The 27,767-nt window shown below is 57.0% G+C and overlaps 2 protein-coding genes across 2 annotated transcripts in view; both read right to left on the reverse strand.

Annotated features, from left to right (window-relative positions):
• Positions 1–1,378: 1,378 nt before the first annotated feature.
• LOC128975310 (immunoglobulin superfamily member 1-like) lies at positions 1,379–7,977 on the reverse strand (the record flags this gene model as incomplete). Its single annotated transcript, XM_054392141.1, has 4 exons — positions 7,947–7,977; positions 4,843–5,112; positions 3,180–3,464; positions 1,379–1,452 (listed from the first exon to the last, which is right to left on the reverse strand). Coding segments are annotated over exons 1-4 (660 nt in total), but the record flags the coding sequence as incomplete, so codon positions are not given.
• Positions 7,978–12,071: 4,094 nt separating this feature from the next.
• The window catches only part of CEP250 (centrosomal protein 250), a 43,065-nt gene continuing 27,369 nt past the window's right edge, over positions 12,072–27,767 (reverse strand). Inside the window, exons 23-32 of the mRNA XM_054392142.1 lie at positions 27,177–27,489; positions 26,092–26,237; positions 25,732–25,852; positions 24,542–24,696; positions 21,652–22,365; positions 18,937–21,240; positions 17,255–17,404; positions 16,225–16,329; positions 16,004–16,051; positions 12,072–12,359 (exon numbers count right to left, since the gene is read on the reverse strand). Of these exons, the coding sequence (XP_054248117.1) occupies positions 12,072–12,359; positions 16,004–16,051; positions 16,225–16,329; positions 17,255–17,404; positions 18,937–21,240; positions 21,652–22,365; positions 24,542–24,696; positions 25,732–25,852; positions 26,092–26,237; positions 27,177–27,489 (4,344 nt within the window). The remainder of the gene's footprint in view (positions 12,360–16,003; positions 16,052–16,224; positions 16,330–17,254; positions 17,405–18,936; positions 21,241–21,651; positions 22,366–24,541; positions 24,697–25,731; positions 25,853–26,091; positions 26,238–27,176; positions 27,490–27,767) is intronic.

The raw sequence follows: 27,767 nt of genomic DNA on the forward strand, positions 1-27,767 counted from the left end.
CCTCCTGACTCAGCCTGGGGCAGGGCTGCTGGGGGGTGGATTTGAAGCCCAAGGGCTGCTGTGGGGTTGATCTGCAGTCCAAGGGCTGCTGTGGGGTTGGTCTGCAGTCCAAGGGCTGCTGTGGGGTTGGTCTGCAGTCCAAGGGCTGCTGTGGGGTTGGTTGCAGTCCAAAGGGTGCTGTGGGGTTGGATGCAGTCCAAGGGCTGCTGTGGGGTTGGTTGCAGCCTAACAAATTGGAAATTTAGAATCATAGAATTGTCAGGGTTGGAAGGGACCTCAAGGCTCACCCAGCTCCAACCCCCTGCCATGGGCAGGGACACCTCACACCACAGCAGGTTGCTCACAGCCACATCCAGCCTGGTTGCAAAACCCTCCAGGGATGAGGCTTCCACCACCTCCCTGGGCAACCTCTGCCAGGCTCTCACCACCCTCTTGGGGAAGAACTTCTTCCTAATATCCAATCTGAATCTCCCCACTTCTAGTTTTGCTCCATGCCCCCCAGTCCTATCCCTACCTGACACCCTAATAAGTTTTAAACTGTATCCCCCCTGGAGTGAATTTCCCACACTTTGCTCAGAGTTTCAGAAGTGAAATGAAATGATATTTACAAATTAAGACCAAATATAAAAGTATAAAATGCAACAAACACTTCCAAGGTATATTTACAAATATTTTACAGCTCAAGAACAGCACAAAACCAGCACCACCCCCGCCCCCTGGACAAGGGACCCAGGGAGCTGTGCTAACAGCCAGCCTGCTGCCTCTCCCTCCTCACTACACCTTACACAGCCAAGAGAAGACAGAGCAAGAGCAGCCCAGAGTAGAAGATCACAGCTCAGAGCATGTTAGGGGTTGGAAGGGACCTCTGGAGAGCTTCCAGTCCAATCCCCTGCCAGAGCAGGAGCACAGAATCCAGCACAGGTCACACAGGAACACATCCAGACAGGGCTGCAAAGGCTCCACAGAAGGAGACTCCACAACCTCTCTGGGCAGCCTGCTCCAGGGCTCTGGGACCCTCACAGTGCAGAAGTTCCTCCTCATGTTGAGAGAACACAAGTTCTGTGCTGCAGAAGATACTCAGCAGACCAATGGAATGAGATCAATTTCTCTCTTCTTATCCTGTGCCCAGCCCCTAAAACTCTCTGTCCTTCATCTGGAATTCTCTGAGTAAATCAGGAATAGACTTAAAATGGTAACAAGGGCCTGGCCCCTGCCCTGGGGGTCACCCCAAAGCCCCCCAAGCCCTGCTGTGACTCCTGGCTTGGTCCCGCGGCGAGGCACCGCAGGGGAGTGCCCAATGCCCCCTCCCTGGTGCCAGTCATGGGCAGCACTGCAGACAGGGCTTGTGCTGTCCCCTCCAGCTGCTGAGTGCAGCCTCAGCCAGGATCAGCCCCAGCAGCAGCAGGACCCCAGCCCCCAGGGCCAGGTGCACTGTGTTGCTCCAGGTGTAATCTGTGGGGGACAGGAAGGGACACTCCTGGGGACCCCTGCGAGAAGCCCCCAGGAGCTGCCAGCCCAAAGGAGGCTCATGGGGGCAGCAGGAGACCCGTGGGGCACCCGGGGCAAAGGGACAGGTGCTGGCCCTGGAGCTCTCCTGGGCTAAAGAGGGGTGAGGGAAGTTCCTGGGGAGCAAAGGGAGGCTCAAGGACTCCTGCAGGCAATAGAACCATAGAATGGTTTGGGTTGGAAAAGACCTCGGAGGTCACTGAGTCCAAGCACCAAGCTAAGCCCCCCAGGGCCTGTAAACCATGTCCCAAATTGGTGCCATGACCACATCCCACAGCCCCCACATCCCACAGCTCCCACATCCCTTACCTCCCACATCCCTCAGCTCCCACATCCCACAGCTCCCACATCCCTCAGCTCCCACATCCCACAGCTCCCACATCCCACAGCTCCCACATCCCTCAGCTCCCACATCCCACAGCTCCCACATCCCATAGCTCCCACATCCCACAGCTCCCACATCCCTCAGCTCCCACATCCCACAGCTCCCACATCCCATAGCTCCCACATCCCTCAGCTCCCACATCCCACAGCTCCCACATCCCTCAGTTCCCACATCCCACAGCTCCCACATCCCATAGCTCCCACATCCCTCAGCTCCCACATCCCACAGCTCCCACATCCCTCAGTTCCCACATCCCACAGGTCCCACATCCCTCAGCTCCCACATCCCACAGCTCCCACATCCCTCAGTTCCCACATCCCACAGCTCCCACATCCCACAGGTCCCACATCCCTCAGCTCCCACATCCCACAGCTCCCACAATCCTGCCAGCAGGGACAGGCTCAGTGGCACCAAAGCCAGGAAGGAGGACAGGGACATAGACCTGGCCCTCACCTTCCCCTGCCAGGCAGCCTCACTGGGCTGCCATGGGACCACAGAGTCACGGAGTGCCAGGGGCTGGGAGGGAGCTCCAAAGCTCATCCAGTCCAACCCCCTGCCAGAGCAGGGGCACCCAGGGCAGGTCACACAGGAACACAGCCAAGGAGGTTTGGAATATCTCCAGAGAGGGAGACTCCACAACCCCCCTGGGCAGCCTGTTCCAGGGCTCTGTCACCCTCACAGGGAAAAAAATTCTTCCTCCTGTTTCCATGGAACTTCCTCTGCCTCAACTTCCACCACTGCCCCTTGTGCTGTCCTTGGGCATCCCCCAGCAGAGCCTGGCTCCAGCCTCTGGGCACTCCCCCTGCACATCTTTATCCCCAGCAATGAGGTCACCCTCAGGCTCCTCCTCTCCAAGCTACAGAGCCCTCAGCTCCCTCAGGCTCTCCTCATGAGGAAGATGTTCCACTGCCTTCAGCATCTTTGTGGCTCTGTGTTGGGCTCTCTCAAGCAGTTCCTTGAGGTCCTTCCTGAACTGAGGGGCCCAGAACTGGACACAATATTCCAGATGTGGCCTCAGCAGGGCAGAGCAGAGTTGTACAACCAGAGGTAGGTGCAGGCACAGACACCCCCTGACCCTTGTCCCCCACATGACAGCCAAGCACCCCTGGGGCTGTAGGGTCTCTGGGTCCTCTGCAAAGCCTCCTGGGGAGCTGGCAAGGCTCAAACACATCTGAAGCTGCTGTTGCAGCTCCTTCCTGCCCCTACATCCTCTTCCCTAGTTTCACCAAGACGTGGCTGCTGCCAGGGAGGCACAGAAGAGCAGGATGTGGCCAGGGAAATGTCTCACCTCTCACCACCAGCTCCAGGGGCTCGCTGGCAGCAGACCACCTGAAGAAAGCATCCTGACTGAAGCACTGGCAGCTGTAGTGGCCTCCATCGGCTTCCTGCACATGGGAGATGTTGAAATCCTCTTCCTGCTTGGAGAGCACCACCAGGGCTGCCAGCTGGCCCTGCAGGTAGAGGAGGCAGCGAGCCGCAGGGTGCGCAGTGGTGCAGCGCAGAGTCACGGCGGCGCCGGCGCTCACCTCCCGCCCCGGCAGCACCCGCAGCACCGGCCTGGGGAGAGGGAGCTCTGCGGGGAGAGGAGAGGGAGCGCTGCGGGGAGAGGAGAGGGAGCGCTGCGGGGAGAGGAGAGGGAGCGCTGCGGGGAGAGGAGAGGGAGCGCTGTGGGGAGAGGAGAGGGCAGGGCAAGGTGCAGGGGCTTTGGTGTCACGCCAGCAGCCACCAGCAGCATCGCCAGCACCTTGCTCACACGGGAGGGAAGATCACAGAGTCACAGAAACATTCAGGCTGGAAAAGAGCCTCAGGATCACCAAGTCCAACCCCTGACCCTGCTCTGCAAGGGTCACCCCTGAACCATAGCCCCAAGCACCACATCCAAACCACCTTGAAACACCTCCAGGCTTGGGGACTCCAGCACCTCCCTGGGCAGCCTGTGCCAGTGTCTGACCACTCCTGATGTGAAATAACTTTTCCTACTGTCCAGCCTAAACCTCCCCTGCTGCAGCTTGAGGCCATTCCCTCTTGCTCTATCACTAATGACCTGGGAGAAGAGACCAGCACCAACCTCTCCACAACCTCCTTTCAGGGAGCTGTAGAGAGTGATGAAGGTCTCCCCTCAGCCTCCTCTTCACACTAACCATCCCCAGCTCCTTCAGTGGCTCTTCATAACTCTTATTTTCCAGGCCCTTCACAGCTTCCTTGCCCTCCTCTGCCCTGGCTCCAGATGGTGCCCAGCTCCCCAAGCCAGGGAAGAGCAGAACCCCTTCTGCCAGCATAGCCAGCAGGGCCAGGAGGGGATTCTCCCCCTCTGCTCCACTCTGCTGAGACCACACCTGGAGCTCTGGGTCCAGTTCTGGAGCCTCTGTTCCAGGAAGGCTCTGGAGGTGCTGGAAGGTGTCCAGAGAAGGGCCATGAGGATGAGCAGAGGGCTGGAGCTGCTGTGCTCTGGAGACAGCCTGAGAGAGTTGGGGTTGTGCAGTCTGGAGAGGAGAAGGCTCCCAGGAGACCTTCTTGTGGCCTTCCAGGATCTGAAGGGGGCTCCAAGAAAGCTGGGGAGGGACTTTTGAGGGTGTGAGGGAGTGATAGGAGTGGGGGGATGGAGCAAAAGTAGAAGTGGGGAGATTCAGATTGGATGTTAGGAAGAAGTTCTTCCCCATGAGGGTGGTGAGAGCCTGGCAGAGGTTGCCCAGGGAGGTGGTGGAAGCCTCATCCCTGGAGGGTTTTGCAGCCAGGCTGGATGTGGCTGTGAGCAACCTGCTGTGGTGTGAGGTGTCCCTGCCCATGGCAGGGGGTTGGAGCTGGGTGAGCCTTGAGGTCCCTTCCAACCCTGACAGTTCTGTGACTCTCTGATTCTATGCCCATCCCCTGGGTGGGAAAGCCAAGGGGCTGCATTCACCCTGGTCTGCCCATGTGGCATCTGCCTCCACGCCAGGCTGTGTGTCCCTTACCTTGTACCATCACATGCAGGACTTCACTGTGAGCCAGCACAGTGCCTCCAGCCTGGTACTGGCAGCTGTAGGCTCCTGCATCCCTTTGGGTGGCATTGGAGATGGAGAACTCAGCCCTGCCCCCACGCAGCTCCAGAGCACGCAGCTGGTGCCCATCCTTGGAGAGCACCAAGTGCCCAGTGGCACACTGACAGCTGCAGCAGATGGTGGTGGAGCCTCCTGGTGAGATCACCCCAGGTGGCTTCAGGAAGATGGAGATTGTGGGGGCACCTGCAGAGGGACAGAGATGCTGACAGACAGACAGACAGACAGACAGTCCCCAGCAGCCAGCTGCCCTGCAGTGAGCATAGAGCTGGCTCCAGGTCCCATCCCCACACCAGGATGAGTTTTGTCCTGTGGGGCTGGGGAAGAGCCCTGGGATGTGGTGGGGGACACCAGAGGTGTGCTCAAGCTCCCTGGCTGCCTCCTGATGATACTCACTTGGTGCAGCCTTGTTGTGTGCCACCAGCCAAGCACCTGCAAGAGACAGCAGCTGTGTGACATCTGTGTGGACACCTCCTGGCACAGCTGCTGGGGGCTGGATTTGCAGCCCAGCAAACTGGAAAGTTACCCCTAGAGTAAATGTCCCACCACTAAAACTCAGAATTTTGGAAGCAAAATGAAATTATCTTTATGAAAGGGGAATAAAAAATGGGAACTGGTGACACAAGGGAGTGCAGAGGGTGGTGGTCAGTGGGGCCAGGTCCAGCTGGAGAGCTGTGAGCAGTGGAGTGCCCCAGGGATCAGAGCTGGGTCCAGTCCTGTTCAACATCTTCATCAATGCCATTGATGAAGGGACAGACAGACAGACAGACAGACAGAGTCTGCTCAGCAAGTCTGCTGATGATACCCAACTGGGAGGCTTGGCTGAGACACCTGAAGGCTGTGAGGCCATTCAGAGACCTGCACAGACTGAGAGCTGGCAGAGAGGAACCTACTGAGGGTCAGCAAGGATGAGAGCAGAGTCCTGCAGCTGGGCAGGAAGAAAAAAACTGCAGCAGGAGAGGCTGGGAGGGGATCTGCCTGAGAGCAGCCCTGAGGAGAAGGAGCTGGGAGTGCTGGTGGGTAACAAGTTCTGCATGGGACAGAAATGTGCCCTGGGGGCCAAGAAGGCCAAAGGGGTCCTGGGGGGCATTCAGAGGAGTGTGGCCAGCAGAGCCAGGGAGGTTCTCCTCCTCCTCTGCTCTGCCCTGGTGAGACCTCACCTGGAATATTGCATCCAGGTCTGGGCTCCCCAGTTCAGGAGGGACAGAGATCTGCTGGAGAGAGTCCAAGGGAGGGCTGCAAGGATGCTGAAGGGACTGCAGCACTGCCTGGGGAGGAGAGGCTCAGAGCCCTGGGGGTGTTCAGTCTGGAGAGGAGAAGGCTGAGAGGGATCTGATCAATGTCTATCAATAGCTGAGGGCTGGGGGTCAGGAAGGGACAGGGACAGGCTCTGCTCAGTTGTGCCCTGGGATAGGACACTTCAGGTACTGGAAGCTGCTCTAAGGTCTCCCTGCAGCCTTCTCCTCTCCATGCTGAACACCCCCAGCTCCCTCAGTCTGTCCTCACAGCAGAGCTGCTCCAACCCCCTGAGCATTTTCCTGGCCCTCCTCTGGCCCCTCTCCATCAGGTCCAGGTCCTTCCTGTGCTGAGTGCTCCAGAGCTGCACACAGCCCTGCAGGTGAGGTCCCACCAGTGGCAGAATCTCCTCTCTGGCTCTGGGGGCAATGCTGCTTTGGATGCAGCTCAGGCTGCCCTTGGCCTTCTGTGCTGCAGGCTCACACTGCCTGCTCCTGGCCAGCTTCTCCCCCACCAGCACCCCCAAGTTCTTCTCCTCAGGGCTGCTTTCCATCACCTCCTCCCCCAGTCTGCATTGGCAGTGAGGATTGTTCTGGCCCAAGTCCTTCTCTGAGCAGTCTCCAGCAGGTGGTGTCTTCAGTAAGATGTCCTTTCTCTTCTCCAGTTCTTCTTTTGACCTTAGAGGTCTCTTCCAACCTGATTGATTCTGTGATTCTTTTCTTCATGGTGCAGCTTCCAGGCTGCATAGTGATGTCTTTTTCTCTGTCTGACTGAGCTGCTAAGGCTCAGTGCCTTTTGTTCAGTCAATGGCAGCTCCCCCTGGCCCACCCCCTGCTCACATTGATGCAAATAGAATCTCAGAACTGTCAGGGTTGGAAGGGACCTCAAGGCTCAGCCAGTCCCAACCCCCCTGCCATGGGCAGGGACACCTCACACCACAGCAGGTTGCTCACAGCCACATCCAGCCTGGCTGCAAAACCCTCCAGGGATGAGGCTTCCACCACCTCCCTGGGCAACCTCTGCCAGTCTCTCACCACCCTCATGGGGAACAACTTCTTCCTCATGTCCAGCCTGAATCTCCCCACTTCCAGCTTTATTCCATTCCCCCCACTCCTATCACTCCCTGACACCCTCAAAAGTCCCTCCCCAGCTTTCTTGGAGCCCACTTCAGATCCTGGAAGGCCACAAGAAGGTCTCCTGGGAGCCTTTTCCTCTCCACACTGCACAACCCCAACTCTCTCAGGCTGTCCCCCTGGCAGAGGTGTGACTCCAGGAGTGCTACCAGCAGGCAGAGCTGACAGCAGGCAGATCCTTCTCAGCAATCTGATCTTTTGCTGGCTGTTCCAGAGGCTCTTTTAACCATTCCCTCCCTGGGCAGCTGTTGTCTGGGCAAGGAGCAAAAGTGATTTTTACCTTTGTTGATCCACAATATTTAGTCTCTTACACAATGAAATAAAATACATTTCTCCCTGTTACTTATCACAGAATCATAGAATTGTCACAGGGTTGGAAGGGACCTCAAGGCTCAGCCAGCTCCAACCCCCTACCATGGGCAGGGACACCTCACACCACAGCAGGTTGCTCACAGCCACATCCAGCCTGGCTGCAAAACCCTCCAGGGATGAGGCTTCCACCACCTCCCTGGGCAACCTCTGCCAGCCTCTTGCTCAGCCTCTTGGCACCAGCCCCCTGGACTGAATTCTCTGGATAAAAAAAGAAATCAAATTCTTCTTTCCAGTTAAGCACAGCCTTTCAAAACTGCCCCAGCAGCCTCTGGTACTTACCAAGAGCCAGCAGGAGAGCCACCTGCAGCATCCTGGCCCCTCTGGGCTCCCTTTGTCCTCAGCTCAAGCAGGGCTCCTCCAGAGCCAGGCACTGAGCAGCTTGGAGACTTCTTTGGGCTCCTGGCAGGCCACAAGCCACCTTCTGTCCCACAGCTTTGCTCTCTGCAGTGCAATGGCAGGGCTGGGATGGTTGAACTCGAACCAGAATGTCCCCTGGCCAGGGCAGGCACTTGGTCTCAGGATGCTGCCAGACCTCTGAAGAGAAGCTGCTGAAGGCTTTTTGTTTCTTTTTCTTGGCTCTGGTCACTTGACCAGGAAATGTCTTCCTCAGCTCTTGTGCAACTGAGAGATATTTTGCAACTGGGGTGCTCTGCCTGCTGTGCTGCCTGGCAGGAGGGGGTCCTGCTCAACCCTGAGGGTCCCTCCCTCCTGCTTGGCCCTGGTGGGACTTCTGTGGCCTTTGGAGCCCTGGTGGATGCTGTCTGTGGCCCCAGGCAGTTCCATGCCCTGCAGGAGTGGGCAGCTGTGAGAGGTGCCCAGGGCACAGCTCCTGCTCTGGAGCTGCCAAGGGGACTCTGCTTGATGCTGGGCACTTGGCTGCCTGCTGTCAGGGAAGCTGCCTACCCCCCACAGCCCTGCCTGCCCCCCCCAGCCCTGCTGGTCCCTCAGCACCTGTGTTTGTCCCCACAGGGAGCTCCTCCCTGGCCTGGCCAAATCCTTCCTACTCACTGGAGCCAAGCTTCAGCAGCCTCCCCTGAAGCCCTGCCAAGAGAAGGGAGGTCTCTGGACTACCTCTGGGTTGCCCTCTGAGCCCAGACAGCCCTAGGCACCCTCCTACACCCCAGGGCTCCTCTGCAGCCCCAGCACCTTGCTGTGCCATGCTTATGCCCCCTGTACCCCCCACCCAGCTGGCAGTTGGTGGTGCAGAGCTGGCTCAGGGCTGTCCAGCGAGGCTGAGCCAGACCAGGGGTGGGAACAGCAACAGCTCTGTCCCCTGCTGGGACAGCCAAAAGCAGCAGGGCCAGGGCCAGCTCTGTGTGCAGAGAGATCTCCGAGTGGGGGGGCAGGAGGGGCTGGGGGTGCCTGGGAGGTGACCCTGTGGGGCTGGGGGTGCCCTTGGGGCTGCTCACACAGCCAATGCTCAGATGTTCCAGGGGCCAAAGGGGAAGTGGTGCAGCCTCTGAGTCTTGTGACCCTCAGGAGCCAAATTGCCTGCAGGAGGAGCCCTGCTGACCATGGGAAGAGAGGCTTCCAGTCAGGGTGCACCAAACCCCTCCTCAGGGTCAATCTTCTCCGTGAGTCTCCATTCAGTGAGTAGTTTAGCTGCTGCCATCAGCTCAGGAAAGAAAGAGCTGCAGGAGGGCCTTGCTGCAGAGCCCAGGAGAGCATCTGCAGGGAGTCAGCAGCCCCAGGAGGAGAAGAGCTCCAAGAAGTGGAATTTGAATAATCCTCAAGAAGGTTATCAATAAAGCTCTCCTCTGCAAAACCAAGGAAAAGTCCTTCACAGGATCCCAGAGTGCCAGGTGGGAAGGGACCCCCAGGATCACCTGCTCCAACCTCTCTAGGTGACAGCAGAGCTGAACTGAGCTGCTCAGCACCCTGCCCAGCTGAGCCTTCACACTGCCCAGTGCAGGGCACTCCACTGCTTGCCTTGGGAGATGATTCCAGTGTCTGACTGTGCTCAGTGGGAAACTTTTCTCCTGGAGTGCCATGGGAATGTCCCCAGCAGTAACTTGTCCCCATCACCTCTTGTCTTGTCCATGGCACTCCTTGTCAAAAGGGAGTCTCCCTCCTCCTGGCAGCCTCCCTTTATGTCCTGCTCCATGGTGATGAGGTCTGCCCTGAGCCTTCTCTTCTGCAGGCTGAACAACCTCAGCTCTCAGCCCTTCCTCACATGGCAGAGGGCTGCCAGTGCTCTGATCACTCTCATGGACACAGTGTTCCCATCACAGTGTTTGTGTTCCCAGGGAAAGGCAGGAAGGGAGGGCAGGAGGGAGTGCTGGGGACTGAGCTCTGGCAGGCTGTCCCTCCCCTGAAAGAGGAGGAGGCTTTGGGAGGCTTCAGAGAGGTCACTGAGTCTAAGGACTGCTGCCTGCCCTCAGTCCAGCCCATTTTAGACAGCCAGAGAACTCTTTGGGTTGGCAAAGCCTCCAAGGTCACCCAGTCCAACACCAACCCAACCCCACCATGGCCATCAAACCACATCCCCAAGTGCCATGGCCACACCTTGCTGGAACACCTCCAGGGACAGGGACTCCACCACCTCCCTGGGCAGCCTGGGACAATCCCTGACCACTCTGGAAGCAAAGAAATTGTTCCTCATCTCCAACCTGAACCTGCCCTAGCACAGTTTGAGGCCATTTACCTCTCGTCTATCACCTGATCCTAGGGAGCAGAGCCCAACCCCCCCCCGGCTCCAGCCTCCTCTCAGGGAGCTGCAGAGAGCAATGAGGTCTCCCTCAGCCTCCTCTGCTCCACACTAACCACCCCCAGCTCCCTCAGCTGCTCCTCCCCAGCCCTCTTCTCCCGACCCTTCCCCAGCTTTGTTGCCCTTCTCTGGACCTGCTCCAGCCTCTCAATGTCCTTGGAGTGAGGAGCCCAGAACTGAACCCAGGATTGGAGCTGTGCCCTCCCCAGTGCCCAGTCCAGGGGCACCATCCCTGCCCTACCTCATTGCTCTCCCTGAAAGGAGGTTGCAGTGAGGTGGGGGTTGGGCTCTGACTCAGGTGATAAAAGGAGAGGAAATGGTCTGAAATTGTGCCAGGGAGGCTTAGGTTGGAGATGAGGAAAAATTTCTTTGCTGCAAGAGTGGTCAGGGATTGTCCCAGGCTGCCCAGGGAGGTGGTGGAGTCCCTGGAGGTGCTCCAGAAACCTGCGGCCATGGTGGGGTTGGGTTGGTGTTGGACTGGAGGAGCCTGGAAGGTTTTTCCCATCCAATTCTGTGGTTCTATAAATGGCTGAGGAGGGGAGGAGAGAGGAGGAGGGGAGGAGAGAGGAGGCAGGGAGGGCTCACTCCCCAGTTACAGGCATGGGCAAGAGACAAGAGCTGGCTTGAGGAAACAATTTAATTCCAACAAAATTGCACCAGAGAGCAGAAAACACAACCCAATGGAATTCCACCTTCCCCCCTCCCCTCCCTCCTTCCCAGGCCCAGCTCTGCTGTGTCCTCCCCACCAGCAGTGCAGAGGGGCAGGCACTGGGGGCTGCAGCCAGGCCCTGTGCATTCTGTGTTCTTTCTGCAGCTCCTTCCTTCACCCGGGGAGAACCCTTCCCAGTCCTCCCCTGCTGCAGCCTGGCAGCCCTGATACAGAAGAGTTCTCCCTGAAGGTCCTTCTGCAGGCTGTGGTGGCCCAGGGCATGTCCTCAAGAGTCCTGCCTGGCTCCAGCAGCAGCCCTGCTCCAGCACTGTGCCCTCCAGGTAGGACTTTACCCCACAGCTGCCAGCCAGGGGCTGGGAGGGCTCAGCTTGCCCCAGCCCTCACCTCACCCCAGCCTCACCTCACCCCAGCCCCATGGCTGCTCAGTGTCTCTTACCTCCTTCCCCACCCCCCTGGGTGCTCAATCCTTGCCTGTGCCCTGTCCCACTCCTCTCCAGAGCTGATGCCATCCCTTTAATATCTCACCTCAGAGGTGCTGCCTGGCTGAGCCTTGGCCACAGCTGAGTCTGATTTTGAGCCAGGGGAGACCTTCTCCAAGTTTCTTACAGGAGCCACAGGTGGAGCTGTTTTTCCCTGCCCCCAAAACCTCCCCAGACACAAACCCAACCCAAGAGGCCAGAAGCCACCAGGCACAACCCAAGCTGAGGGCTGCTGCACACATCAGAGCCACACTCTGGGGGAGGACTTTGGGAAGGGAAGAAATTCCACCTGCCCAGCAGCTTCACTTTGCTTTTGCAGGCCTGTGCCTGACCCCAGCCCCACAAGCAAGCCAGCACCAGCTGAGTGGCAATCACCAGCTGAGTGGCAGCACCAGCTGAGTGGCAGCAGTGCCTGCCCTGGGGAGCCTGCAGTGTCTGCTGGGCTCTGTGCTTTCATCTCACTTCACATCTCATGCCCTGAACCAAGCCACAGCAGGTCCCAGCTGTGGCTCCTCCCTGCTGCTGCCCTGTGGTGTCTCCTGGGGCTGTCAGCTCAGGTCATCCCCTCTGGAGGCCCTGGCTGTGGAATGCAGTGGCTGCCTCTCAGGAGATTGCTGGCCCAGAGACATCACTGCCACGTTCAGGGTCAGAGACTGATCCAGCTTCCTGGCCTCTGCCTCCAGGACAGCAGCTCTGGGCTCCCTGACCACAGCTGCTAAGGAGCAGGAGAGCTCTTGGTGGAGGTCTGACAGCTCCTGGCTGGTCCTGGCACAGCACTCGATGTAGTCCTCTCTGTGTTTCCGTTCTCGTGCCAGCTGTGCCCCCAGCAGGGACACCTGCAACAGCAACAGGCCAGGCTCAGCACCCACCCTGCCAGCACCCTCTGCAGCTCCATGGCCCCCACTGGCACACAAGATCATAGAATCAGTCAGGGTTGGAAGGGACCACAAGGCTCAGCCAGTTCCAACCCCCTGCCATGGCCAGGGACACCTCACACTGGATCAGGCTGCCCAGAGCCTCATCCAGCCTGGCCTGAAACACCTCCAGGGATGGGGCCCCAACCACCTCCCTGGACAACCCATTCCAGGCTCTCACCACTCTCATGGGGATTAACTTCTTCCTAACATCCAATCTGAATCTCCCCACTTCCAGCTTTATTCCATTCCCCCCACTCCTATCACTCCCTGACACCCTCAGAAGTCCCTCCCCAGCTTTCTTGGAGCCCCCTGCAGATCCTGGAAGGCCACAAGAAGGTCTCCTCAGAGCCTTCTCCTCTCCAGCCTGCACAACCCCAACTCTCTCAGGCTGTCTCCAGAGCAGAGCAGCTCCAGCCCTCTGCTCATCATCGTGGCCCTTCTCTGGACACCTTCCAGCACCTCCAGATCCTTCCTGGAACAGAGGCTCCAGACCTGGACACAGAGCTCCAGGTGTGGTCTGAGCAGAGTGGAGCAGAGGGGGAGAATCCCCTCCCTGGCCCTGCTGGCCACACTTCTCCTGCTGCAGCCCAGGCTCTGCTTGGCTCTCTGGGCTGCAAGTGCAGCAAGATGCACCCCACAGCCTCAGCCCTGCAGCCCTTCCCCTCATGCCATGGGCACTCACAGGCTCCCAGAGCCCCCCTGGGCTGAGCTCCAGTCCTCAGCAGCTCTGAGGCTCCTTCTGGCAAAGCAGCCAGACCTGCACCAGCAGGACCCCACAGGTGTGCTGAGGAATGAGCCTCCTGCAGCAGTGAGGAACTCAGCTCCCTCTTCACAAGGAGGTTTGGACATCTCAGGCCCACAGCTGCTTCCTCAGCAGGAGGGCTGCTGGAGAACTGCTCTGCTATGATGCAGCCTCAAAACCTGACAGGCAGCACAGGAGAAGGAGCTGGGAGTGCTGGTAACAAGTTCTGAATGGGCCAGAAACATGACCCTGTGGCCAAGAAGGCCAAGGGGGTCCTGGGGGGCATTAGGAAGAGTGTGGCCAGGGAGGTCCCAGCAGATCCAGGGAGGTTCTCCTGCCCCTCTGCTCTGCCCTGCTGAGGCCTCACCTGGAATATTGCATCCAGTTCTGGGCTCCCCAGTTCAGAAGGGACAGGGATCTGCTGGAGAGAGTCCAAGGGAGGGCTCCAAGGATGCTGAAGGGACTGGAGACTGCCTGGGGAGGAGAGGCTGAGAGCCCTGGGGGTGTTCAGTCTGGAGAGGAGAAGGCTGAGAGGGATCTGATCAATGTCTATCAATAGCTGAGGGCTGGGGGGCAGGAAGGGACAGGGACAGGGACAGGCTCTGCTCAGCTGCACCCTGGGATAGGACCAGGGGCAATGGATGGAAACTGCAGCACAGGAGGTTCCAGCTCAACATGAGGAGGAACTTCTGCACTGTGAGGGTGCCAGAGCCCTGGAGCAGGCTGCCCAGAGAGGTTGTGGAGTCTCCTTCTGTGGAGCCTTTGCAGCCCTGTCTGGATGTGTTCCTGTGTGACCTGTGCTGGATTCTGTGCTCCTGCTCTGGCAGGGGTTGGACTGGAAGATCTCCAGAGGTCCCTTCCAACCCCTCACATCCTGTGGGCCTCTGATCCTGTGATCAAGGAGGGAATTCTCCTTCTCCCTAATTTTAGAGCATAGCACAAATGAACATAGCACAATGTGATAAACAAAGCCCAGGGGGGAAATGAGCCTTAAAGGCTTGCCAAGGCCCTTGAAACCCTCCAACTCCTGTTAATTTCCTGGGACAAAGGGGTTGTGCCTGCTGGGAGACTCCCAGCTGCTCTCATCTCCTCCTTGACTTGCAGGACAGACACAGGACTCTAGCAAGTTGTCCTCTGGCTGCTCTGGAGGGGAGGAGATGCACACAGCAAGGAAGACATCAAAGGGATCTCACAACAAACAAGAGGTGTAGGCTTGGGGACCCTGGCACTGAGGAGAGGGCCAGATCTGACCTGCTCTCTGCAAGAAAAAGAGCATCTTTGTGAAACTGGGCTTGGAAGCCTGAGAAAAAAACCCTACCCCATGCTGTGGGAGGTAGTCCAGGGGCCTGAGTGGGAGAGGTGACCTCCTGCTGCTGACAGCATCTCCCAGGACATGGCAGATCAAGCTCCTGCTCTGCTGCTTCCCAGCCTCAGAGCCTTCCCCAGGCAGCTGGGGACTGATCTGTGAGCAGAGACCCGCTGCAGGTCCCCCATGCAGGCAGGCAGCAGCCACAGAGGGAAGGGAAGGAACTGCAGCAACAAAGCTTCAGACCCTGAGGTCTCCTGCTGAAAACACTCTGGAGAGAGAACTTGAGGGCTCCAGCAGTGTTCTCAGCATCCTTGCCAGAGCTCAGCATCATAGTCCTGAGAGAAATCCTGACTGCAGTGTCCTGAACACCTCTGAACAGTTGATCCTAGTCCTGCACCTTGAGTGCTGGGCTCAGTTCTGTGCCACTCACTCCAAGAAGGACATTGAGAGGCTGGAGCAGATCCAGAGAAGGGCAACAAAGCTGGGGAAGGGTCTGGAGAAGAGAGCTGGGGAGGAGCAGCTGAGGGAGCTGGGGGTGGTTAGTGTGGAGAAGAGGAGGCTGAGGGAGACCTCATTGCTCTCTGCAGCTCCTGAGAGGAGGCTGGAACCGGGGGGGGTTGGGCTCTGCTCCCCAGGATCAGGTGACAGAAGGAGAGGAAATGGCCTGAAATTGTGCCATGGTTAGCCTGGAGATGAGGAAAAATTCCTTTGCTGGGATTGTCCCAGGCTGCCCAGGGAGGTGGTGGAGTCCCCACCCCTGGAGGTGTTCCAGAAAGGTGTGGCCATGGCACCTGGGGATGTGGTTTGGTGGCCATGGTGGGGCTGGGTTGAAGGTTGGACTGGAATCATCTTTTCCAACCACAGTTCTCTGGTTCTGTGAGGAAGATTCACCTCCTCAGGGAGACCAGGGAGGCCCAGATCCATAAAAGCACAATGGAGAGAAGCCTGGCAGCTGCTGGTACTGCCAGCACCACTGCCAGGGCTGCTCCAGGGCTCAGCAGCAGGCCTGCACATCCCTGCCCTGCCAGACAAAGGCTCACCCAGTGCCCAGCTCCCTGGCTCAGCTGAGACAGGCACCACGATGAGCAGCAGGAGACCAGGGAGTGCATGAAGGCTACAAGCTCTGGCACTGCCTCACAGCCCTGCAGTTCCCCTGGTCACTGAGCCAAGGGGCAATGGAAACAGCCAGCAAGGTGAGAGAGACTGGAGGGGCTCACCCCTAGAATGTTCTCTGCTTTCCAGTGAGTTCCAGTTTGCTGAACTTCCTCCCCTCCCTCTTCCACCCAGCCTGACCTTGAGGCAAGCCAGAGACTGGATGTGGATGAAGGATGTTGGCTGCCAGGTCCAACAAGGACATCTGCCACTGCCTGGGGCACTCAGCTCCTGCCAGCCCAGCCCAGCCCAGCCCAAGCCAACCCAGCCCAACCCAGCCCTGGGGCTGCAGTAGCAGGGGAGGCTGTGCCCACCAGCACAGTCCCTGGAGCTCTGGATGGCAGCCTGCCTGCTCCTCACCTGGCTCTGCAGCTCAGCTACCCGATGGCAGCAGGGTGTGGGACACTTCTCCTGTCAGGAAACACAACAAGGATTTGCCTTTTAGTCTCCAGCCTGCTCAGGGCCATGCTCTGTGTTCAGCTTCTGTTAGGCCTACACCGAGGGGCTGCTGCCACTGGCATTTGCCACTGCTCCTCTCCATGGCCAGACCCTCCTCCCACCAAGGAAGATTCTGTCCTCACCTGTCCAGGAGCAGGCACCTTGTGCTGGGAGAGAGAACATCCACATGGCCCTGGCAGGGCCTGGGCACTGCAGCATCTCTTCAGCCTCCTCCGTTCACATTCCACCTGCAGGTGGGGGAGCAGAAAGGGTCACAGGGAGCTGCCACCAGGCAAGGGGCAAAAGGTCCTCTGCACATCATGGGAAAGGAGATTTCTGCTCAAGACCTTTAATTGCACCAGAGAATGCTGGGGGGCAAACAGCAACCAGTGCAGGCTAGGGAAGAGCAAGAGGGAACAGTTCCTGACAGGAGAAGGACAAATGTGTGCCTGGGGACACTGGGACAAGCATGGTGGCACCAGAGTGAAGGTGCATTGGGGAGGGCAGATGGTGTCCCTGAAACTCAGCACTGGGGAAGCCACATCTCCAATCCTGGCCTCAGTTTTGGGCTCCTCACTCCAGGAAGGACATTGAGAGCTGGAGCAGAGCCAGAGAAGGGCAACAAAGCTGGGGAAGGGTCTGGAGAAGAGGGCTGGGGAGGAGCAGCTGAGGGAGCTGGGGGTGGTTAGTGTGGAGAAGAGGAGGCTGAGGGAGACCTCATTGCTCTCTGCAGCTCCTGAGAGGAGGCTGCATTGATCTGGGGGTTGGTCTCTTCTCCCTAATCTCAGGTGACAGAAGGAGAGGAAATGTCCTGAAACTGTGCCAGGGGGAGGTTGGGTTGGAGAGGAGGAAAAATTTCTTTGCTGCCAGAGTGGTCAGGGATTGTCCCAGGCTGCCCAGGGAGGTGGTGGAGTCCCCATCCCTGGAGGTGTTCCAGGAATCCAGGGCCATGGTTCAGTGGGCAAGGCAGTGCTGGGTTGATGTGGGACTAGATGCTCTGAGAGGCCTTTTCCCTCCCAACCAACTCCATGATTCTAAACATGGAATTGTGTCCTGCCAGAGTGCTGCGAGAGGGAAGGAAACAAAGCAGAGGCCTCCAAAGTGTTCTCTGTGGAAAGATGCCATATTCCAAGGGACCAGGAGGTTTGCAGAGGTGGTGGAAGCCTCCTTCACCTGCTCCAGAGTCCTCTTGAGCTCAGCATTGAGTTGCTTCAGCTCCATCTTCTCAAGCTCCAGCTTTGCCACTGCCCGCTGCAGGCGCTGCAGCCGCTGGGACAGCAGGAGCTGCCCCGAGAGCCAGCACTGATGCTCCTCTGCAGCTGCCTGCTGGGGACAGACAGGAGAGGAAGTCAGCTGCTGCACAGGAAGGTCAGCAAAGCCTGCATCAACACATTGGGAAGAGTCACTGGGCAGAGGGATCACAGAACTGTCAGGGCTGGAAGGGACCTCAAGGCTCACCCAGTTCCAACCCCCCTGCCATGGGCAGGGACACCTCACACCACAGCAGGTTGCTCACAGCCACATCCAGCCTGGCTGCAAAAACCTCCAGGGATGAGGCTTCCACCACCTCCCTGGGCAACCTCTGCCAGGCTCTCACCACCCTCATGGGGAAGAACTTCTTCCTCACATCCAATCTCAATCTCCCCACTTCTACTTTTGCTCCATCCCCCCAGTCCTATCACTCCCTGACACCCTCAAAAGTCCCTCCCCAGCTTTCTTGGTGCCCCCTTCAGATCCTGGAAGGCCACAAGAAGGTCTCCTGGGAGCCTTCTCCTCTTCACACTGCACAACCCCAACTCTCTCAGGCTGTCTCCAAAGCAGAGCAGCTCCAGCCCTCTGCTCATCCTCGTGGCCCTTCTAGGAATGGGCAGTGCCAACTCTCTTCTCCTCTGGGATCACAAAACAACTGACTCTGTCCTAGGGGCCCTGCTCCAGGTCACCCTGGAGAATGGAATTGTTTTTTTCTGGATCTGCTTCCTGATACTTTTGGTTCAGTGTCCCCCATTCTGATTTTCAGAGGGACTGCAAACAATCATTTCCTGTTCAGTCACCTGATGGATTGACAAAGGGCTGCAGTTAACTCCTGCAAACCTTTCTTGCAGCCACTTCTTGTCACAGAGTCGCCATGGTTGGAAAAGACCTCTAAGATCATCAAGTCCAACCATTACCTAGCACCACCAGGGCCACTGCTGCACCATGTCCTTGAGCACCATATCTAGAAGGCTTTTAAACCCCTCCAGGGATGGCAATTTAACCACTTCCCTGGTCCAGCCTTTGAAAACCCCTTTTGGTACAGAAGTTTTTCCTAATCTCCAACCTAACCCTCCCCTGGCACAATTCCAGGTCATTTCCTCTCCTTCTATCACCTGAGATTAGGGAGCAGAGCCCAGCCCCCACCTGGCTCCAGCCTCCTCTCAGGAGCTGCAGAGAGCAATGAGGTCTCCCTCAGCCTCCTCTGCTCCACACTAACCACCCCCAGCTCCCTCAGCTGCTCCTCCCCAGCCCTCTTCTCCAGACCCTTCCCCAGCTTTGTTGCCCTTCTCTGGACACATCCCAGCCCCTCCAGACAGCTGCTGGGTTTTTTTGAGGCATGAGGAAGCAGCTGGCACTCAGGAAGATTCTTGTTTCTTGAGTTCCTCAAAGGGGAACCTGCCTTGGCTCAGAACCCTGGGCTGTCTCCTGCATTCTGCAGCTAAGCCTGCTGGCTGCCAGCACAGCTCCTCTGGCCAGGCTGCCACCACTGAGGGGAACTGCTACTCCCCTGTCTGCATGGGAAACATCTGCAGAGTTCTTTCTGGACATTCTAGGGGGCTGAGGAGCAAGGCCAGGGGCTGAGGAGCAAGGCCAGTGCCTACCTGAAGGTGGAAGCGGTCCTTGTCCCTGTCTGACACCATGCTCTGCAGGATGGCTACCTCCTCCTTCAGAGTGCTGTTGGCCAGCTCACTCTTGGCCAGGGCCTGGCCCAGCCCCTGGGCCTTCTCCTTCCACTCAATTTCTCCACTCTCAGTCTGCTTCAAAGCAGCAACCACACGCTGCAACTCCTCCTCCTTCGCCCTCCGCTCCTCTGCCAGCTGCTGGCTCAGCTCCTTCTGCCTTGTCAGGAGAGTGTCCCTCTCCTGGAGGGCTCTCCTCTTCTCTGCTTCCTCCTCCTCCCACTGCTGAAGCTTCTGGATTTGTTTCTGCAGGCTCTCCCCTCCATTATTCCACTGCCAAGCTGATGTGAGTTGCTTCAGGAGTTCACTCTGCCTCCTCAGCTCTCCCTCTCTTCCTGCCAGAGTCTCCTCTAAAGACCTTATTCTGCCTCTCTGAGACCTGAGCTCTTCATCCTTCCCTGTCAGAGTCTGCTGAGCACGCTGGAGATCTTCCTGAAGGGCTCTCACTTCCTTTTCCAACTCTCTTTGCTCACCTTGAGCCTTGCTCATATCTTCCCTCTCAGGCAAGACCTCTTCCAGGAGCTGCTCTTGCTCTCTGTGGTACCTGACCTCTTTCTCCTTCCTGGCCAGCCTAAGCTGGAGAGCCTGCAAGCTCTTCCGCTCTCCTTGGCACCGGAGTTTTTGCCTAAGAGTTTCATTGCCTTCATCTCTCTTCCTCACCACTTCCTGAAGCACTTCCACATGCTTCTGGCCTGCTGTTAGTGCTCCTTTCATGCCTTCTTCACCAGGCTGGAACCTGTCCATTTGCTTTGCCTGCCTGAGGAACTCCAAACCATTCTGCTTCTCTGTTTGGCTTCTCCCATCCAGCTCCTGCTGCAGCCTCTTGGCCTTGCTGCTTTCTAAGTCCTTCAGCCCTCGAAGCTCCTGGACATGCTCTTGCAGAGATGCTATCTCCTGGTCCCTAGCTGCTAGAGAAGATTCAAGGTTTTGCAGTTTGGCTCTAATCTGCATCTCTGCCTCCTCCTTTTGCTGCTGAAGTTTGGCCACAGCCTCCTCCAGAACGCTGATCTTTCTTTCTCTGTCCTTCAGAGTCTCTTCTGTTGCCTGAAGGTTTGCTTGCTCAGCTTCCTGCTTTCCCTCCTTTTCCTTGCATGCCTCACATTGCTTTCTAGGACTTGAAGTTTCCTGCCCTTGTTCCTTCAGTGCCACTTGAAGATGCTGCAGAACTTCCTTCTGCTGTTCAGACTCTGGTTCTTGGCAGGTCTCCATCACTTCCTCCTGAGAGTCAACCATGAAATCCTCTTCTTCCAGGACTGGCTTGGTGTGTCCAGAGTCTCTGTGTAAGACACTCACCTCCTGTTCTGCTTTCCCCTCATAGTTCCTTCTCTGTTCCTTTTGGATTCCCAGGAGCCTGTCCTTTTCTTTCAAGGTTTCCAAGGCCTGCTGCAGCTGGTCACTGACAGCCTTGACCTGCATTTCCATCACCCCTTCTGCTTCCTGGATTTGCTTTTGTTGCATTTCAAGCTCTTGATCTTTTTTAGCTAAGGAGAGAGTCATCTCTTCTACTTTGCTGTGAAGCTCTTGCAGATGCCCCTCTTGCTGTTCCTTGTACTGCTGGAAGAGTCTTAACTGATCCCTTTGAGACTCACATTGGCTCTCTTTGTCCTTCAGAGCTGCCCTCAGGTGAGCAAGGCTTGTGTGCAGACCTTGCACTTGTTCCCTCTCCTGTTGCAGTTCTTGGATCTGCTGGGTCAGAGACATCAGCTCTGTGCTTTTCTCCTTCAAGTGTTCTTTCATGTGATCAAGATCCATGAGGAGATTTCTCACTTGTGATGTACACTCTTGTTCTAGAATCATTCTTTTCCCCTCCTGGAATTTGATCTGCTGGTCCCTCTCCTCCAGCTCTCTACTCATGTTCCTGGCAGCAGTCCTCTGTGTTTCCTGCTGCTTCTCTAGGTCCTGTATCTGTTCTTGCTGGGATCTGATCTGCTGGTCCCTCTCCTCCAGCTCTCTACTCATGTTCCTGGCAGCAGTCTTCTGTGTTTCCTGCTGCTTCTCCAGGTCCTCTATCAGTGCTTGCTGGGATCTGATCTCTTTGTGTCTCTCTTCCAGCTCTCTGCTCACTCTGCTCACAGCAGCTTTCTGCAGCTCTTGCTGCTTCTCCAGCTCCTGTATCTGTTCTTGCTGGGATCTGATCTGCTGGTCCCTCTCCTCCAGCTCTCTGCTCATGTTGCTGACAACAGTCCTCTGTGTTTCTTGCTGCTTCTCCAGCTCCTGTATCTGTTCCTGCTGGGATCTGATCTCTTCGTGTCTCTCCTCCAGCTCTCTGCTCACAGCAGTTTTCTGAGTTTCTTGCTGCTTCTCTAGGTCCTGTATCAGTTCTTGCTGGGATCTGATCTGCTGGTCCCTCTCCTCCAGCTCTCTGCTCATGTTGCTGACAACAGTCCTCTGTGTTTCCTGCTGCTTTTCCAGCTCTGCTATCAGTGCTTGCTGGGATCTGATCTGCTGGTCCCTCTGCTCCAGCTCTTTGCTCACCTTGCTCACAGCAGTCTTCTGCAATTCTTGCTGCTTCTCCAACTCTGCTATCAGTGCTTGCTGGGATCTGATCTCTTTGTGTCTCTCCTCCAGCTCTCTGCTCATGTTCCTGGCAGCAGTCCTCTGTGTTTCCTGCTGCTTCTCCAACTCTGCTATCAGTGCTTGCTGGGATCTGATCTGCTGGTCCCTCTGCTCCAGCTCTTTGCTCACTCTGCTCACAGCAGCTTTCTGCAGCTCTTGCTGCTTCTCCAGCTCCTGTATCAGTGCTTGCTGGGATCTGATCTGCTGGTCCCTCTCCTCCAGCTCTCTGCTCATGTTGCTGACAACAGTCCTCTGTGTTTCTTGCTGCTTCTCCAGCTCCTGTATCTGTTCTTGCTGGGATCTGATCTCTTTGTGTCTCTCTTCCAGGTCTTTGCTCATTTTGCCTACAGCAATCCTTTGTTCCTCTTGCTGCTTCTCCAGCTCATCTATGTGTTTTTGCTGGGATTCTGCCTTCTGTTTTTCCTCTGTTATGTCCTCAACAACCTGGTCAAGAGCTTTTTGATGCATTTCTCTCTGCTTTTCCAGCACTTTCACCTGTTCCTCGTACAACTTCACTTCTCCCTCCCTCTCTGACAGGATGGCAGTGAGCTTCTCCTGCAGAGCTCTGCCCTCTGCTGCTTCCCTGTGGAGCCCCTGGATTTTCTGCCACAATGTCTCCATCTCCTCATTTTTCATGTTTAGGACAGACAGTGTAGTCTGGAGCTGGTGTTCCAGGCAGTGATTCATATCTGTGGCTGTATTTGCTCTGCTTTCAGAGGCTGTGACTGACTCCTGAAGAAGTTTGATGTCCCAGGCCAGTTTTTCTTTAAGTGCTTGCAAGCTGTCCCGTTCCTGCTGCAAAACAAGGGAGGCAAAGAGTCAATAACTCCAGCCCTCAGAGCTGGGCTTCCACCTGCAGCTGAGCTCCTGCCCCACTGCCAGCCAAGGGCTGGAGTTGTGAGAAGATAGAATCATAGAATCACTCAGGGCTGGAAGGGACCACAAGGATCAGCCAGTTCCAACCATGGGCAGGGACACCTCACACCAGATCAGGCTGCCCAGAGCCTCATCCAGCCTGGCCTTGAACACCTCCAGGGATGGAGCCTCAACCACCTCCCTGGACAACCCATTCCAGGCTCTCACCACTCTCATGGGGAAGAACTTCTTCCTCATGTCCAGCCTGAATCTCCCCACTTACAGCTTTATTCCATTCCCCCCAGTCCTATCACTCCCTCACACCCTCAAAAGTCCCTCCCCAGCTTTCTTGGAGCTCCCTTCAGCTCCTAGAAGGCCACAAGAAGGTCTCCTGGGAGCCTTCTCTTCTCCAGACTGAACAGCCCCAACTCTCTCAGGCTGTCTCCATAGCAGAGCAGCTCCAGCCCTCTGCTCATCCTCATGGCCCTTCTCTGGACACCTTCCAGCACCTCCAGATCCTTCCTGGAACAGAGGCTCCAGAACTGGACACAGAGCTCCAGGTGTGGTCTGAGCAGAGTGGAGCAGAGGGGGAGAATCCCCTCCCTGGCCCTGCTGGCCACACTTCTCTTGCTGCAGCCCAGGCTCTGCTTGGCTCTCTGGGCTGCAAGTGCTCACTGCTGGCTCCTGCTGAGCTTCTCCTCCCCCAGCACCCCCAAGTCCCTCTCCTCAGGGCTGCTCTCCAGCCAGTCCCTGCCCAGCCTGGATTTGTGCTTGGGATTGCCCTGCCCCAGCTGCAGGACCCTGCACTTGGTCTTGTTGAACCTCAGGAGGTTGTCATGGACTCACCTCTCCAGCCTGTCCATGTCCCTCTGGATGGATCCCTTCCCTCCAGCCTGTCCAGGTCCCTCTGGATGGATCCCTTCCCTCCAGCCTGTCTGCTGCACCACACAGCTTGGTGTCATCAGCAAACCTGCTGAGGGTGCACTCAATGCCTCTGTCCATGGCACCAACAAAGATGTTGAACAAGCCTGGTCCCAGGACTGAGCCCTGAGGGACTCCACTTGCCCCTGGCCTCCCCTGGGACATGGAGCCATTGACAGACACTCTTTGAGCCATTGGTTTCCCTTTGGATGTAAATTGTCTGCTCCCACTCCCAGATCTGAAAACTGGGCTGTACACATCAGACTCTGTCCAGATCTCATTTGTGGAGTCATTGTGATTGGAGAAGTGGGAAAAATACTGCACTGGCTCCAATGTCTAGGCTGCTGTCCTGGTGCTTACAAGGTGATGCCCCTGCTGGCTCAGCCACACAGCCCAGCAGGGAAGCAAAAGGCTGGGAGATGAGGAATGAGGGGAAAACGAGCAGGGGAAAATGAGCAGGGGAAGATGAGGGGAGCTTGGTCAGCATGTGCACACTCTGGGGCTTCTCAGCTTTGGGCTGAACCTGTACAACACCACTCAAAAGCAGCTCCCCACTGGAAAAAGTCATATCCCAGGCTGCATCCAAAGGAGTGTGAGCAGCAGGGCAGGAGAGGGGATTCTGCCCCAGCACAAGAAGGGCACAGAGCTGCTGGAGTGAGGCCAGAGGAGGCCACAAAGATGATCCAAGGGCTGGAGCAGCTCTGCTGTGAGGCCAGGCTGAGGGAGCTGGGGGTGTGCAGCCTGGGGAAGACACAGGGGGGACTTCAGAGCTGCCTGCCAGGACCTGAAGGGATCCTGCAGGAAGGCTGCAGAGGGGCTTCTCATGAGGGGGTCTAGGGACAGGCCAGGGGGGAATGGTTTGAAGCTGAGGCAGAGCAGGGTTAGAGTGGAGCTGAGGAAGAAGTTCTTCAGTATGGGGTTGGTGAGACTCTGGCACAGGCTGCCCAGGGAGGCTGTGGCTGCCTCCTCCCTGGAGGTGTTCAAGGCCAGGTTGGATGAGGCCTGGAGCAGCTGAGTCCAGCTGAGAGGTGTCCCTGCCCATGGCAGGGGGTTGGAGGAGATGAGCTCTGAGGTCCCTTCCAGCCTGAGCCATTCCAGGATTCTATAACTCTATGAAAAGTTGCTCCCTAGAATTATTAACAGAAGGTCAAAAACTAAGTAAGAAATGCTCCTTTCTGGCATCAGCCAGCCTCACCAGGACATCTTTTCTTTGCTTCTCAGTGCTCTGGAGTTTCCTTTCCAAAGATGCCACTCCCTGATGCAGAGTCATAGCTTCCTCCTTCAAAGCAACAGCCTCCTCCTGCAAGGTAGCTTGCAGAAAGTTCTTCTTGTGTTCTGCCACCTGTGTCTCTGCAGCAGTCAAGTTGAAAGAGCAGGGTGAAAAAGCACAGGAAAACAAAACTGATTTGCACCCTACAGAGAAAACATAAAACTTTCTTATTTGCCTCTCTGTATTTTCCTAGCCCAGCAGGACAGACATACAGAAGGGAAATTAAAGCTCTGTGGATCAGCCATATAAGAGGAAAAAGAAGTCAGCAAGGACAAGACCTTTCTGCAGGTTGCATGTGGAGAACAAGCAGGCTGGGAGGGTTGGGGCTGTTCAGCCTGCAGAAGAGAAGGCTCCAGGGAGACCTTAGAACAGCCTCCCAGTTCCTGAAGGAAGCTGCAGGAGAGCTGGGGAGGGACTCTTGACATGGGGCAATGGTTTGAAACTGGAGCAGGGGAGATTTAGGTTGGACATCATTAGGTTGGAGGAAGTTCTGCACATTGAGGATGGCAAAACACTGGAAGAAGTTGCCCAGGGATGTGGTTGAGGCTCTACCCCTGGAGACCTTCAAGGTCAAACTTGATGTGGCCCTGGGCAGCCTGATCACAGAATCACAGAATGGGAGGGGCTGGAAGGGACCTCCAGAGATCATCCAGTCCAACCCCCTGCCAGAGCAGGAGCACCTGGAGCAGGTCACACAGGATCACATCCAGGCAGGTCTTGAATATCTCCAGAGAGGGAGACTCCACAACCCCCCTGGGCAGCCTGTTCCAGGGCTCTGTCACCCTCACAGGGAAAAAAATTCTTCCTCCTGTTTCCATGGAACTCCCTCTGCCTCAGCTTCCACCACTGCCCCTTGTGCTGATCTAGTTGGAAATGTCCCTGTTGACTGCAGGTGACTCCCTTAGCACTGAGATGTGACCTGAAAGGCACCACCTCTGCCAGGAGCACTGCCAGCCCCTGGAGCTTGCAGGCTAAAAAGCTTTCCCTGGTAGTTCTCCAGCTAAGTCTCCTGCTTGTTGGTTCCCTCCTGCACTGTGCTGCTGTCCTGAATGGCATCAGAGCCCCCCACTGGGTAGACAGGGGTGGGTCAGTGGGTTGGAAAGGTGGAGTTGTACCTTCCTGGCTTTGAGCCAACTGTTTCTGCAGCTCTTGGTTGTGGGCACTGAAATGGTCCCTCTCAGCTTGCCTCTGGCTCAGCTCCAGCTCCAAGTCCTCTATCTTCTTCTTGCCATCATTCTGGAATAGGCCAGAACAAAAGCATCACCTCACAGAGCACCTGCTGGCAGGAGACAGAGGAACAAACACCAAGGCAGGAACAGCCAAGGCAGGAGGGGGCAGTGGTGGCAGAGGTGAGGAGGATTCTCCTCCCTCCCCAGGTAGCCTAAAAGAACTCACACCCACTCTGGCTTTGGCACTCTGCTTGCCAGCTCAGCCCAGCAGAGGGACAGGATCCCTGGGTGCACCAAACACCTTACCAGGTCCTGCTGGGTCTGCCTCAGGTGCTGCTGCAGGGCTTGCAGGGCTGCTGCCACTCCATCCACTGTGAGCTCTGCAGGGAGGTCCCCAGCCTGAGTCAGAGCTCCAGCCCAGGCATGCCCCTGCTCTGAAGAGAGAAGCCACTCTGTGTCAAGCTTTAACTGAAGGGTCTCCAAGGAACAAAGCCTCTTTGGACACAGGAGAAGGTGGCAGTGCCTGTGACATCATCCTGGAGCTCACACAGCAGCAAGAGGTGAGTTACAGCCTGACATGTTTGCTGACCACTGAGGCCAGGGCTACTCCAAGGACTAATGCAGGTGCCCTGTGACTTGACACCCTGGGGCCCTGGGCATGGCTCCACACACAGCCCTTGGCTCTGTGCAGGGATGCTTGGCCTCCACAGCTCCCCAAGGCATGAGGCAACCCAAACTGCAAGGCTGAGTCTGTCATCCCATGACTACAAAGAGCAAACATTCACATCTCCAAGAGCCAGCCCTCCCTCCCTTCACACCTCCAAGAGCCATCCCTCCCTCCCTTCACACCTCCAAGAGCCATCCCTCCCTCCCTCCACATCTCCAGGAGCCATCCCTCCCTCCCTCCCTCCCTTCACACAGAATCACAGAACTGTCAGGGTTGGAGGGGAGCTCAAGGCTCAGCCAGCTCCAACCCCCTGCCATGGGCAGGGACACCTCACACCACAGCAGGTTGCTCACAGCCACATCCAGCCTGGCTGCAAAAACCTCCAGGGATGAGGCTTCCACCACCTCCCTGGGCAACCTGTGCCAGGCTCTCACCACCCTCATGGGGAACAACTTCTTCCTTAAGTCCAATCTGAATCTCCCCACTTCCAATTTTGCTCCATCCCCCCCAGTCCTATCACTCCCTCACACCCTCAAAAGTCCCTCCCCAGATTTCTTGGAGTCCCCTTCAGATCCTGGAAGGCCACAAGGTCTCCTGGGAGCCTTCTCCTCTCCAGGCTGCACAACCCCAACACCCTCTCAGTCATCTCCAAGAGCCAAGCCCTCCCTTCACATCCCTCTTCCATGACCCTCTTGGCTCTGTTTCCCCAGCTCCCCACACTTGCCTGCAGTGCAGGTGGCCAGGTCTCTGCTGGCAGAGGTGAGGTGATGCAGAGCCAAGTGCAGTTTGTCCAGCTGGGCCTGGGCTTCCCCATGGGCACTCTTAGCCAGCTGGCACTCCGTGGCCAAAGCCTTTGCTCTGCTCTCTGTGCTACAAAGCTTGAGATGCAGCTCAGCCTTCTCAGCCTCCATGCTGCTCAGAGAGTCCCTCAAGCTCTGTTCTCCAGCCTGGGACTCCTGCAGAGCCTGCAGCAGCTGCTGCTCTCGAGCTGCCAGCTCAGCCTCCTTCTCCAGCACCACTCCCTGCAGGGACTCTATCTACAAGGCAGATGCACAGAGCCTCAGGGTCAGGGCTGCTACTGGGGCAGCAGAGCAAGAAGGAATGGAGGAGAAGGACTTTGGACAAGGGCTGGGAGTGGCAGGATGAGGGAGAATGGCTTTGAGCTGGGAGAGGGGAGATTGAGAGTGGAGAGGAGGAAGAGATTGTTGAGTGAGGGTGGGGAGAGACTGGCACAGGTTGCCCAGGGAGGCTGTGGCTGTGCCCTCCCTGGAGGTGTTCAGGGCCAGGCTGGATGAGGCCCTGAGCAAGCTGTGCT

Source organism: Indicator indicator, chromosome 24, assembly GCF_027791375.1.
Source record: "Indicator indicator isolate 239-I01 chromosome 24, UM_Iind_1.1, whole genome shotgun sequence".
NCBI lineage: Eukaryota > Metazoa > Chordata > Aves > Piciformes > Indicatoridae > Indicator > Indicator indicator.